The 15,190-nt window shown below is 39.4% G+C and overlaps 1 protein-coding gene across 2 annotated transcripts in view; it reads right to left on the reverse strand.

The window, feature by feature from the left end:
• Positions 1–15,190, reverse strand: part of ARHGEF7 (Rho guanine nucleotide exchange factor 7) — a 326,826-nt gene that overhangs the window by 22,121 nt on the left and 289,515 nt on the right. For both annotated transcript variants that reach the window (XM_082244774.1, XM_082244775.1), the window contains 2 exons: positions 7,975–8,074; positions 1,504–1,558 (listed from right to left, as the gene is read on the reverse strand). In XM_082244774.1, coding sequence (XP_082100900.1) covers positions 1,504–1,558; positions 7,975–8,074 — 155 coding nt within the window. The remainder of the gene's footprint in view (positions 1–1,503; positions 1,559–7,974; positions 8,075–15,190) is intronic.

A 15,190-nucleotide genomic window follows, 5' to 3' on the forward strand; every position in this document is an offset into this window, starting at 1 on the left:
ATATATGATCTACATCGGCACCTTTCTTGTTTCAATATGTCTTACCGTATATGACCCTGGCTCACCTTGATTAAGTCTTTTACTGTGGCAGTCACCTGCAATCACGCTACTGGCACCTGTGCTTCTTTGAGCCTTGTACCTCTGTCACCTAACTACTAATCCTAGCCTAACCTTAACTCTAACCCCTTACCAATGAAAAAAATAATAGTGAATAATAATAATTAAAAAAAGAAATAAAAGCTCATGGAAAAGTAAAAAAAAAGCTGAAATGCCTAGCGACAAATGATAGTTTTCTCTATTGGCTAAAAAAAAAAAATGCCAAAGCTCTAAAACGCTGTAAGTCGCACATAAAAATGTGCCAAAATCAGGTATAAAAATGCTCAAAGACACTACGCAGCCTAACCGATTAATACAAAAAGTGAGATGGGAACATTTTGTTTTTTAATTAGTTGCATAAAAATTCTGCACACATAGATATACTCTTAAGAAAGCCAAAACCTCTCTTTTACTTTCTTAAATATTTAGGTTTATTAGCATTTTGGATTGACCAAGAGCACTGTAATTGTTCAATAATTAAATTAAACCCCAAAAATACCACATGCCTAATAATTGTGCACAGAGTGTATATTGCGTTGTGTTTTTTTTTTTTAATTAAAGTGTACTTTTAAAAAAAAAAAAAAAAAACGCTCCGCAAATACTGTGTGACTTATAAAACTGCAACGATTGCTTGGAGTTAGAAGTAGTTTTTTAGAAAAAAAAATACTGATTTAACTTGTAAACAAAAAGTGCAAGAAAAAGCCTGGTCCTCAAGTGGTTAAGAAGGGATTTGGTGCTTTCCTTTGGATTTACCAAACCATATAGGATATCACACCTAAACACTTTCAATTTTGTATGCAATCAGGCAGGCCCTTGTACTACATAGTTGAAGGTAATCTAAAGGTAATTAAACAAGAAAATTGTATAATGTATGGCCAGCTTAAGTGGGGATATGAAACGTTTTAAAACACAGACTTTGCAGGACTAATATAATTAGTGTTCATTAAATTACCAACATCATGCTTGCATAAGATCAGGTAGGAAGGATATGGCTGATATGCTTTTGTGCAACGTAAAAATAAAGCGGTTATTAGAAATATGCAGGTTGCCACTGTTGACCTTATGAAAAATTGCCTGCCTGCCAATCCAATCTTCTGTTTTCAGAATCTGAGTGTCAATGATTAAAAACAAGGATTTCAATCATTGTTGCATACTTGTTCAGGGACAGTAGGTCAAAGTACTAAACCCAAAGGATCAGCATTTTCATGAGAAGACCATTCCTAAATCATTATTTCATATTCTTTAACTAAACAGAAAACTTGCTACCACACTAGATTGCCCTAAAAGTACTAAATATAGGGATGTGGGTTATTTATCAAGGCAAATACCCTAAGAATTATGCACAACAAGTGGTTACCATTTGTTAAATGTAATTAACTATGTAAGAATGTATTAAAGCATACAGACCTGTTTTAGCTCCTGAACTTCATCTTTTAATGCATACACTGTGTCAACAAGACTCCTTGAAGATAAGCACATTGTACAGTAATGTCAAAATCTTTAAAATCTTTAATATACAATAGGTATATAATTTTGTAAAGCACTGTGTAAGCGGTTGGTGCTTTATAAATCCTATATAATATTAATAATAAAACACCAAATAAACCATTTTTATAGTATTGCAAATTTCTAATGAGTTCTTTCAGAGCCAAAATCAGTGTTGAATAAAACAGGATTTTTGCCTTTGGAATACATTTTCTTGGAGTACATTACAGGACACAGTGAAATATTCTAGAACCACCACTAGGTTCTACTGCCATCTTAAAGAGAATTCAATGCATCTAAAGCAAAGCTGTAAGGACTGCACAATATAAACCCTCCTGTTACCAGCATGCCTCAATTTAGAAGCAAGCAAAGACGAGTATGTATCTTAAGAACAGAGGGGCGGGACCTTTTTATGTACTCCAAAAAAAAAGGAATTTTGACTTGGCTTTACAATTCCATATCTTGGGGTACAGTACAGGACACAGGCAAAGTATTCATAAACCCTGGGTAAGGGCTGGCATATTCAGGTAACGTGACACTGACAAAAAATTTGGAGGACATGCCCTCTGGGCGCCTTCCCTAAAACCCTACCCCAAACAATGCAGAATAACCAAGGAATGGAAAGGAGGGTTGCTTATATTCTGTGGTCAAAATAACCCTTACCTTAATCGTATAGTATAGGACACAGGCAAAGTTTTAGGACATTCCCAAGTAATGAATAAGAAGGGTAGGCAACAAGCAGGCAAACAGAACTGTGCTAACAGGCCAAGCAACAAAGGTCAAAAGACCCAACTTCAAAGTGCAGCAGCAAGATCCTTGCAGATGAAAGTTGCATCCGCAGAAGACAGTACATTCCCTGATGAAACTTTGAAAAAGTATGAACAGAGGACCAGGTAGTGGTTTACAGAGCTGGGCGACAACATGGTGAAATGGGCACATAAAAGCACAGGAAATTTGACCATGAGAATGTAAGCTTTAGCAACGAGATTTTTTATTAATTGTGCGATGGTGGACTTGGAAAGCATGGTGTCCCTTGTGAGGTCCTGAAGATAAGACAAAAAGGGAATCCATCTTCTTGATCGAAGGTAGATTCCTATGGCTCTGACTATGTCCAGGCAAAGAAGAGAAAAAAAAATGGACTTGCCTGTAAATTCCATATCTTGGAGTGCAGTACAGGACAGACAGCCTTACACAACTGGTCTACCAAGGCTTGGTGCCCAAAATTCCAAAATTCCCTTGGGACACCCATCGATCTGGTGGAATGGATGCATGGAAGCAAATGAGAAAATTTCTCAAGAATGTAACCACTAGCAATCAGATTTCATTGTGCAATGGTGGACTTTAAGGGCAGGATGTCCCCTGCGAGGTCCAGAGAACAATGCAAAGATGGAATCCATCCATCTGACTGGTGCAGTAGTCTTGAGGTATACTCTAATGCTTCTGTCTACATCCAAGCACTGAAGAAAGATTTCCTTAGGATGATTAAGAGCAGGGTGTAAGGAAGGGAGGACAATGTCCTCAATGATGTGGAATGCTGAGGCCAATTTCAAAAGAAAGGATGGCCTTGGACGCAAAACAACCTTGTCATTGTGAAGAATGAGGAAAGGCTCTTTACAGGAAAGGGACACCAGTTAAACACATCTGAAACAAAAAAAGGCCAGTTTACATAACTGATAGGTTTAAAGGATAGTTTCCGCACGGCAGTTTTTCTTTTCTGCCCTGGAAAGAGATTGCTGTATTAAGGCCAATATCTGTTCTAGGGATTGTGACTGATGGAGAAAATTCTGCTTTCATCAGGTATGCTACTTGTTGCACGTCTAAAATAGAACTGGAATTCTATTGACAACCAGTGCAAATACCAGTTCTTGCTCCAATGCGAGGGAAGCATCTTCACTCTGAGGTTGAGTGTTGCATGGACTTTCTGCAGAGCAAATAAATGCCTGAGGTTTTGTTGTGGCCCCCATTTGCCTGGTCTCCATCATAGCCACGGGTGGGGGTATTACCTATGGGGTACTGACAGAGTAGGGTGAAGAATAAAAGGGTAATTATATCTGGAAGGAGTACACAGCAATGTAGATGTAGACCAACCCATAGCAAAGTCTTCCTGGTGAAAGGGTGGGGGAAAGTGCCTGAGTACCCTAATGCCCCATTCACACTAGGTGTAGTGGTAACATGTGTTCTCGCCTGCGTTTTTTTTTTTTTTGTTCCCATTTTTCATGCCATGTTTATAGGACAGCCCATTACCTTGAATGGGCTGCCCTATGGGCGACAAACATGCCAAAGAGCTCCCGCACCTTTTAGGGCAATGATCCTAGTACTCCAAAGGCATGTCTGTTAGTTGCCATTAAGAATTAATGTCACTTCAAGTGCAATGCACATTTGTATAGTGTTTTTTGCATGGGTTCCCAGAATGGGGCTTAACAGGTCTAGGTGGAAGCAACATTAAAGTGTGCAATCTCTGATGTGATGTCACATTTGGTCAAACACCTGGTACTAAGTAGTTGAATTTTAGCAACAAGTTTGAAACGCTTACACTGTAAAGTGAATACATTCCAAACATGGCCCCCGGTTTTTACAATGGCCAGCATTACAGGAAGACTCTGTCTTACCTGTCCACAATTCTGGACTGTAGAGTGCATGCTTTACCCATCACATTGGGCATACAGCCAAAGAAGACTTCAGGATCTGGGTAACACTGAGATGGACCACAGCTCAAATCTGCATAAGACCCTGCGGCTGACTACATGCACTGCACTAAGTGTAAATGTGAGTGCATGCGCAGGACCGAATACCCGAAGTAACGTTACAGGCCATCCCCACAGCATGGGGTTTGGGTACTTTTTGTAATATATAAAGACATTGAAGGAGATGGTTAAAAAGTTGATAAAATAATTCAAGAATAAAATTCGTAAAACCAGGAATGATTACTCCACAAGGGAGAAAGGGTCCATTACCTTAGAACACGCGTAAAAAAGTGAGTACTCATGGTGGGGGCTAGGGTAACAGGGGAGATGACCAGGGGGTGTCCGCAAAAGCTTTGCCAAAGCTAGGGTCTGTGACTACTTTGCCAGTGTCCTGTACGATTAAGATAAGGATTTTACAGGTAAGACATATATATATATATATATATATATATATATATATATATATATATATATATATATATAATTTCCTAATGGTACATTACAGGACCTAGGAAGTAGAATTCTTAAACCAATAGGATGCCTTAAGGGAAGGGCCACAACAAACAAAAGGTCAACAGGTCAACAAAGAACAAACCAATTAACCAGGGCAGCTCAAAAGGAGCCTATAGCACCACATGAAGAACCCTATGACCAAAGTCGGCATTAACATCTGGAAAAACAAAAATAAGAATAGAAGACCAGCTGGCAGCCCTGCAATTCGTGAAACAGAAGTCTGAAGCTAAAAGCTCAAGAAGCACTAACGGATCTGGGGGAACCTTGCCATTAAGATCATAAATTAGAATGATGATCCACACAACAATAGTGGAACAAGACACAGGATGTTTCCCCTACTGGGACTCGCTTCTCTCAGAGCAGGGAGAATATGTTAATTCTCCTAAGTGCAGGGCTTGACAAATTTGCCTGAAATCTAGGAGCCAGCTAAAAAAGTTAGGAGCCAGTTTTTTTTTTTTTTAAACTAAGTGCTGGTTCACACTCATGCGGCTGCGGCGATTGCATGTAATATCGGAGCGCACTGCTCCTTCATTACATGCGATCGGCTGTGCGGTGCGAGTTTAGCCATACACTTTGTATGGCTAAATTCGCACCGCACCCGCAGCAAAGACGCTCAGGACCCTTTTTTGCAGCCGCATCAGGATCGGATTGCACAGCGGTTCACATTTGTGCGATCCGATCCTGTGCGAACTGCAAGATCGCACTGCGATATGCGATCAAACTGGGGGTGTCATTAAGATTACATTGACACCCCCAGCGTATCGCATATGGCAGTGTGAACTGCCAGGGGCGCGCTTGCGATGCGGGAACATGCTGCGAATTCGCAACGGGATGGATAGAAAATAGAACCTCCATCCGTCTGTTTTTGGCGGACAGGATCAGATGGCGGCAGATTACTGCTCCATAGAGGAGACTGAAGGGTCCGATCAGGTCTGCCTGAAAAACTGACAGGCGGACCTGATCAGACAGCCCGTGTGAAAGGGGCCTTAGGCTGTGGTATGGCGATGAGGAAAAAAAAAAAAAAAAAGATTGATATAATATTATATATATATATATATATCAATTTTTTTTTTTTCTTTTTTAAATAAGAATTGGAAAAAAAAAAACGTATTTTTTTTTAATAATTTAAAAAGAAAAAATTATTTAATTTTTTTTACATTTAAAAAATAAATTAATAATAATAACCATACTCCCTGTCCACTTACCTTTAAGCAAAGGTAGCTGGACAGAGAGATGAAGCCTTAAAAAAACTTTCCTCTCATTTCCTCTTTGGAAGGAGATGGAAAGGCATTAAGAACATGCATTACTCCCGGCCACCACAAGAGGGCGCCAGTTCCCCTAGCCTTTCTCATCTCACAGAAGAAGGCCGAAAAGCCGGGGCCTCAATTTTTGGACAGCGCGGAAGTCCGTGCACTCGAGGAGAAGGTGGGGGGCTCAAAAGGGACAGGACACCCTATGCAGGGCACCCCAGGCGCCAGGTCGCTAATTCTAGTCGCAAATGCGACCTGGCGCCCGGGTTTGTCGAGCCCTGCCTAAGTGTATAGCAGAAAATTGAGGTATGTTGGGAGCGGTCATACTAAGTTGTCCTTACTAGATTTGCTAGTGTCCAATTCTCCTAAAAGTGGCAGCATAATCCCCTGGATCCAGAATACATCACTCCAGTAATGTATGATTTAGGGATGGAGGAACTTAACTGCTCTACACAGAGTCCTGACCTCAACCCAATAGAATACCTTTGGGATAAATTAGAGCAGTGACTGTGAGCCAGGCCTTCTTGTCCAACATCAGTGCCTGAGCTCACAAATGCGCTTCTGGAAAAATGGTCAAACATTCCCATAGATACACTTCTAAACCTTGTGGACAGTCACCTAGAAGAGTTGAAGCTGGTATAGCTGCAAAGGGTGGGCCAACTCAATATTGAACCCTATGGACTAAGACTGGGATGCCATTGAAGTTCATGTGCGTGTAAAGGCAGGTGTCCAAATACTTTTGGTAACAGTGTATATAGCACTCTGCGGCTAACTATACAAGTGCAAAGGTGAGGCCCAAGCAGGAGCCAGCACCTGAAAGAACATTAAAGGTCGTTCACACAGTGGGAGGTCCAGGACTGTTCACAAGTTTTTCCGAGATTGTCCTGATCTTGATACACTTCTGTTGTGGTAGAAGGCAGTGAAGAGGTTGACTGAAGAATTAATTTAAGAATTCAAATTAAAGAAGAGCTAGTTAAGCATGGAAACATTTCCATAAACGAGAAGAGTTCCATCACCTATAGGATACTAGGAAAAAAATTGAGATCCCACAGAGTGAGGCAGGACGTTATAGGGGTACACCCAATGGGAGAGGGGGAGGGAGGTGTTCAAAAGCTTTGCCAGTGTCCAGTCACCTGAAGGTTGCAGCTTATAACTCAGGGTCTATGAATATCCAGCCTGTGTACTGTACTATATGATTTGGATAAATAAAATGTGGCTGTGTGTGAAGCCAATTAGAAAAACAATTTACAACACATTAAAAGCAATGTCCAGGGACACCTGAACATGGCTGGAGAAAAAAAACTAAGTTGTAAAAGAAAAAATGAATATAAAATTAAAGGCAGCAGTGCTGTTGTCATAATGATCAAAGGTCATTAATCAATATCTCCAGAACAAACGGTCACTGAAAACAGGTGAATATGAAATGAGTACATTATAACATACCAAAACATGTGTCTTCTCCCCAACAACTTGCAATCTTAGCTAATATAGTTACTTATAGGGATACACACTTTTAGCAATCATCAGTGAAAAAAATATGACTGCTGTTTAAAGACAAATCATTTGATCCAGTATGCAGCAAAGAGGCACATTTTTTTTATCATTGTATTAAGTCACTCTATATTAATTTATATCAAATACCCAATTGCTCAGGTCTATAATTGTTATCTACAAGAATAAAAAAGTAAACATACTAGGGAAGGATCAGAGGGGCCAGGGCAAGTGCAAATTTGCTGTCATATGGAGCTCCTAAAAGTAACTTTTCATTGTATTTTAGACGCTTGTATCTAGAAAAGGGGAAGTGTGCCTGTTTCTAGCAACTATGTAGTCACCCATGCTTATGGGAGGACCATCTCAAATCAGAAAGGACAAGGCCATGCTCAATTAGCAAACGTATAGGACAACAATGTGAAAACAGTCAAAGTTTATAACACAGCTGTACTCACTTTTCTTCTATAACAGTCTGGCCATTACTTCTCGTTTCCTCTACAATTATTTTCTCCTCTTCTGGAAGTAAAACCTGGGGAGCGGATTCTTTGCGTGAACCTGACAGCAGGAAGATTGAGAATGAAAGGTAAACACTGTATCCCAAAAAAAGTTTAAAAAAACAAACATTTTTCTATACTTTATGAGATGCATTCATTTTCAATGTGAAAAAGCCTCTGATATTAGAAATACACGAAGACACAAGATGATAACAGATATATATATAACACTATAATAAAAAAAAAAAAAACATGGTGCCTGTATTACCTTATGAAGTCAGTAGATAATTGCAACTTGTGAATAGTTTCCAAAATACTAGGCATAAGTTAAAAAAGGAATTTTGCAAAACAGGGGGAAAAAATTGTGCCATTTTAATTTCACACATGATTTTTAATATATATGTCTTTTGTAGCACCAAGGAATTCAATGACGAATGTTACAAATGTAGTTACAACACTCAAACAATTTACAGTAAAGACTTACCTAAAACAGGCAATTGAAAGGAAACACAAAATGTAAAACAGAAAAACAACATTGTTACAATTTGCAAGCTTGTGAAGCTGGGTCTGGTTGCATAGACGCACACATTTAATCAACATAAAGGAGGAAGTGTCAGACACAAATGATGGTGAAGCTGTAGCATGCAGGATAACCTCTTCAGCGCTGAAGAGACCATAGTGTTATTTTAGGGTACTCCTAAAAACATAGCCAAGCACATTAGAAAATAACTTTCAGCACTGCAACATATAGGTTTTTTTTTTTAAACAGATTCCACAGTAAGTTTCTGTGAACACATCTTTGATTTACTGCTTGCTACATTTGGCTAATCTGTGTAGGTTTTGCAATTTCTGTAATCAGTAGAGCACTGCAGAATGTGATTATCGAAATAACAGAACGATAAAAAGAAGCAATGAGTAACAGCAGTAAAACTTTAGAGTGGAACACCAGACCTTCTTTTCCCTGATAGGTTGGGAAAGTGTTAGGATGTGTCTCGAATTTTTATTGGAGTCTTTTTCTTTACAGAGACTTTCCTTCATGTTCTCTCCCAGAAACCACACTAAATGAAGGTTTCTAAATTATTAGAACAGTTGTTCACATTAAGGGAATTTCCTCACTTCCTATTGTGGTGCAGGGACACACAGAACCTCTATCATTCTTCAGTGATTTCTAAAATGTCCATGTTCGCAAAAAGTTTTACTTAGAGTTAAACTGCAATTATCCCAAAAATTGAGTCCTCCAGTAAGCTCTCATATTCAGCTGTTGCCACACATTTAACAAATTAAAAATGCCAACAAACTGGCCATTAATTGCTCTAATACTTGGACTCCCTTAGTCAGTCTCTTCTAATAGTATCATTATAAATTATAGCAAAGTCATTTTTATAATGTGCTTCATTGGACAGTCAACCAGTTATTGGAACATAAGGATCTAGCAAAAGTGAACCACTAAAAGAATATTCAATTACAATAGCATATTTCAGGCAGCCTAAAACATTTCCATTAGTCTGGAGTTAATAATATTAGACATAAAGGTAATGATTTATCCTCCAATTTTGGCGGCTGTAAGGTCAGTGCAGGTTTTGAAAGAAATCTGTAAAGGATATCATAGGAAGTGAAAACCAACCCCCTTTTGCTGTTTTGGTATGCACTGTTGGCATTCTTCTGTATATTTTGTCCTGGTGGCAACATGGATTGCTTTTGGTTTAGAAATGCTTGATTAACTGTCAAAGTTATATCCCATACTGGACAAACTTTGTGGTCCATATGTACAGCAAGAAAGATCAGTGTAATGGTATAATATTTTATATAATATTTTTTTTTATTAACCCGCCCCTTTAACACACGTGGACCATTAAATTTCATCAGTTCAGTCACTGTTTTTTCAAAGAAAAAACAGGTGACGTGTACATTTGTTTGGCATCAGTTTCTCAGCAGCTGCTGATCAGTTTCATCCATTACCAATGTCCGTTTACATCCGTTTTTCATCCATTACGTTTTGTTTAATGGAACAAAAATAGGGCTTTGATCAGTTTCAAAAAAAGAATGTTGATGGATGCGGATGTAAATGGATGATCATAGAGATGCATTGATATCTGTTTTTCATCCGTCAACAGATGGATAAAAAACTGACAAACAGCCTGTATGTGTGAAAGGGGGTTGCTACTAAAGCATCAGTGTAAATTAACAAGATACGGATATATCGTTTTGTATTTAAAAAAAAACCCAAAACAAAACCCCACAGTTGAATAACTTTATATTATGAAAGGTAAAGTAAACCACACAGAGCAGAGATTACCTTTATGTAAACATCATGGCAAACGGATCAGCACACTTTCAATTTTTCCAGCAGAAGTTAAACTTGGTCTTGTCTCCAACCACCTTTCAAGTGTCCCTATAGGTCGCATTAAATCTGAATGTTTTGACATGCAGTTTTTAGTTACCACCTTATGTTTTTATCATTGTGACCTGTCTGACCTACAATATCTCACAAAAGTGAGTACTCCCCTCACACTTTTGTAAATATTTTATTATATCTTTTATTATATCTTTTTATGTGACAACACTGAAGAAATGACACTTTGCTACAATGTAAAATAGTGTACAGCTTGTATAACAGTGTAAATTTGCTGTCCCCTCAAAATAACTTAACACACAGCCATTAATGTCTAAACCACTGGCAACAAAAGTGAGTACACTCCTAAGTGAAATTGTCCCAATTGGGCTCAATTAGCCATTTCCCTCCTCGGGTGTCATGTGACTTGTTAGTGTTACAAGGTCTCAGATTTGAATGGGGAACGGGTGTGTTAAATTTGGTGTTATCGCTCTCACTCTCCCATACTGGTCACTGGAAGTTCAATATGGAACCTCATGGCAAAGAACTCTGAGGATCTGGAAAAAAGAATTGTTGTTCTACATAAAGATGGCATAGGCTATAAGAAGATTGCCAAGACCCTGAAACTGAGCTGTAGCACGGTGGCCAGGACCATACAGCAGTACCAGGACAGGTTCCACTCAGAACAGGCCTTGCCATGGTCGACCAAAGAAGTTGAGTGCACGTTCTCAGCGTCATATCCAGAGGTCGTCTTTGGGAAATAGACGCATGCGTGCTGCCAGCATTGCTACAGGGGTTAAAGGGCTGGAGGGGTCAGCCTGTCAGTGCTCAGACCATACGCCGCACACTGCATCAAATTGGCCTGCATGGCTGTTGTGACAGAAGGCAGCCTCTTCTAAAGATGATGCACAAGAAAGCCAGCAGTTTGCTGAAGACAAGCAGACTAAGGACGTGGATTACTGGAACCATGTCCTGTGGTCTGATGAGACCAAGATAAACTTATTTGGATCAGATGGTGTCAAGCGTGTGTGGCGGCAACCAGGTGAGGGGTACAAAACAAGTGTGTCTTGCCTACAGTCAAGCATGGTGGTGGAAGTGTCATGGTCTGGGGCTGCATGAGTGCTGCCGCCACTGGGGAGCTAAAGCTCATGAATGCCAACATGTACTGTGACATACTGAAGCAGAGCATTATCCCTTCCCCTCAAAGACTGGGCCCGCAGGGCAGTATTCCAACATGATAACGACCCCAAACACACCACCAAGACGACCACTGCCTTTCTAAAGAAGCTGAGGGTAAAGGTGATGGCCTGGCCAAGCATGTCTCCAGACCAAAACCCTATTGAGCATCTGTGGGGCATCCTAAAATGGAAGGTGGAGGAGCGCAAGGTCTCGAACATCCACCATCTCCATGATGTCATCATGGAGGAGGGGAAGAGGACTCCAGTGGCAACCTATGAAGCTCTGGTGAACTCCATGCCCAAGAGGGTTAAGGCAGTGTTTGAAAATAATGGGGGCCACACAAAATATTGACACTTTGGGCCCAATTTGGACATTTTCACTTAGGGGCAGACTCACTTTTGTTGCCAGCGTTTTAGACATTAATGGTTGTGTGTTGAGTTATTTTGAGGGGACAGAAAATTTACACTGTTATACAAGCTGTACATTCACTACTTTACATTGTAGCAAAGTGTAATTTATTCAGTGTTGTCACAAGATATAATAAAATATTTACAAAATTGTAAGGGGTGTACTCTCTTTTGTGAGATACTGTACCTAGGGCTTGGGTTGGTTTACTGTATAGACAATGTCTAAGGTCAAGGCACACAAATATTTACATCAATAATGTATTTTGACAAAATTTGCATGACACACTAATAAGGTAACTACCAATTCTTCAGCCAGTATTTTAGTAATCTGTATTATTATTTTTTTTTACCAATATTCTTAAGTGCATATAAGCAATTTCCCATCTTGTTAACAGGTCTTTATAAAGCCACCACTCACACTGAAGTGACACCTGGATGTCAATTATTACAAACTTAGTGCATCTTGATGACAAAAAGGGTTTAAAACCAGTGGTTTAGTTAATGCATTAGTAATCATATACTCATATATCATGATTTGTTAGCGTACATTTACTTTTTAAATTACTTTCTTCTACTAGCTTAATTTAAAGCTGAACTCAAAGTATGGCTTTTATTTCAAAGTTACATGGATCCAAATTGGCCCGTGTAAGTAAGCATATACAAATACCTGCGAGACACTGTGGAAGCAGAGAATTACTGTAGTCTTCTAGGTCCTGTGCCAAGTGGATGCTCTGCTGGTCACAGGGGTCCCCAACTAGGTGTGGATGCCATTCACAGATCCCCTTGCTTTTTTCTCAAATACAAGATTTCTCAGATTGGACGAGGTGGAGATTGTGATGTCTCCATTCTGCCACTCCACCTCATATCATCAAAGAATGCCTTGCATTCATTCTTGCAAGTCATTCTGTGAATGGTGTCCATGCCAAGCGAGCAACAAATGTGGTTACTATGCAACAAGTTAGCTGCTCAGCACAGGGACAAAGACAGCAGCAATTCCTACAGTGATTCTCCACTTCTCCAGTTGCCCCACAGGTAGAATGTATGCATACTTACATTGATCCAAACGGGACCAATGTAACTATGCTATAAAACTTATACCTTGAGTTCAACTTTAAATATACAGTTTTATCACACTAAACACCCAATAATATTCAGTGTGATACCAGAGAACATTTTCAGAAAGGGATATTGAACACAAATTTTTGTATTCACATTAATGGTAATATGCGCTGGCACTACATACATTTACTGGTTGGGAAAAAAAAAACATTTCTACAAAATAAAAATCTTCATTTGTTTCAAGGTGGTCATAAATATAAGAGATCTTAAGCATACAACACCCGAACACACTTGAACTCTAGTAATTCTCCTTTTTGCAAACTTACATTGGGCTTGATGCAATTTCTGCTTTGAGGCAGTAGCAAACATTTATTATATTGCAGCTTACCAACATCTTTGTACTTACAAGCAGATCTGTAGGCTTATCAGAACAGGTATTCCCTCTAGGCAGTCAAACACTGTTTTGAAGACTTTGAACTTCGGGAGTAAAGCAAAGCAGCAGTAGACTAAGCCTCCCTGGATATGTGAACTCAGAGACAGTGGGGTTGATTTAATAAGACAGGAGAGGGCAAAATTTGGTGCAGATCTGCATAGTTGCCAATCAACTTCTAACTTCTGCTTGTTCAATTAAACTGTGACAGCTGGAAGCTGATTGGTTTCTATGCAGAGCTGCACCAGATTTTGCACACTGCTGTGATCAGAAAAAAAGATCCCTTTTTACACAAGTTTGCTTTTATAATCAATCATTGCACTGATTTGCAGATCTGTCAATGTGTAGTGCTATTTGTTTAAAGTGTATCATATGTGTTTTATACAGAGGATATTATATGTTTTTTAGTATTTTGATTTAATATTGTCAGATTGGGTTACTGGTCAATTTAGGGATTGTATGGTTTGAGATCTGAAACTATTAACCTTGAGTTTCCACTGAGGGAGACTGCACCGATTGTAGTAATATTGAGAGATTTAATCCACACAGGGTGAGGAGTGTTATTAGCAGCCTTCTTACTAAGGAAGTGCAGTGGTAAGGCATTTTTTTTAATCTTGAAGAACTAAACACAGATCTTTTGTAGATGGAGGCTGCCTCAAATCCTTCTGTCCCTTCAAGTAATCCTAGACAAACTCGATATTGAAGTGGGGGCCAAACCATCACTTCCAGGACTCCTTGTTCTTTATGCTGAAGATAGTTCTTAATGACATCGGTCTGAGTCTCTTCTGAGATCTCTTCTATTGTGCGCCGACTCACTGTGTTTTTTAGATATTAATGATATTGGCTGTACGTTTGGGCTCGTTGTCCTGCTGCAGAGAAAATTTGGGGCCAATCAAAACGCCTCCCTGATGGTATGGCATGATAAGTATCTGCTTGTATTTCTCAGCATTGAGGATACCAATGATTCTGACCAAATTTCCCAACTCCATATTCAGAAATGCAGCCCAAAATTTGCGAGGAACCTCCACCATGCTTCACCGTTGCCTGAAGACACTCATTGTACTGCATTCCAGTCTTTCAAACTGCCTCCTGCTACAGCCAAATATTTCAAATTTTGATTCATTAGTCCAGAGCACTTGCTGTTTTTTTCTGCACCCTTGTTTCTATGTTTTAATGTTTGAGTCGCTTAGCCTTGTTACCACATCAAAGGTATGGCTTATTGGCCGCAATTCTTCCATGAAGACCGCTTCTGGCCAGACGTCTTAGGACAGTAAATGGGTGTGTATCTGGGTCCCACTGGTTTCTTCCAGTTCTGTGCTGATGGCACTGCTGGATATCTTCCGATGTTAAAGGAAATTAAGCATGACATGTCTCATTTGCTGCAATTAATTTCCTCAATGTTGCCCATTACTTTGTGCATCTTCAAAAGAGCCTAAAACAGCACATCTTGAAACCCCAGTCTGCTTTGAAATCTTTTCCTCGAAGAGACCTTGCTGATGCAGCATAACTACCTTGTGTCTTCTTGTTGAGCTCAGTGTTGCCATGGTGTATGACCTGTAACATGAAACAGTTTTCCACAATCTCACCAAAATTGTGGCTACACATTATACAATTATCTTGTACAACTTTCCTTTAGATTTACCAAAACCATATAATACAGGGCTTGACAAATTTGCCTGAAATCTAGGAGCCAGCTAAAAAAGTTAAGAGCCATTTTTTTTGTCTTGTTTTTTAACAACCAAGCTTTATTTCCAAAAAAATAACATATTA

Source organism: Pelophylax lessonae (assembly GCF_965119305.1).
Source record: "Pelophylax lessonae genome assembly, chromosome: 2".
In the NCBI taxonomy this organism is placed as follows: Eukaryota; Metazoa; Chordata; class Amphibia; order Anura; family Ranidae; genus Pelophylax; species Pelophylax lessonae.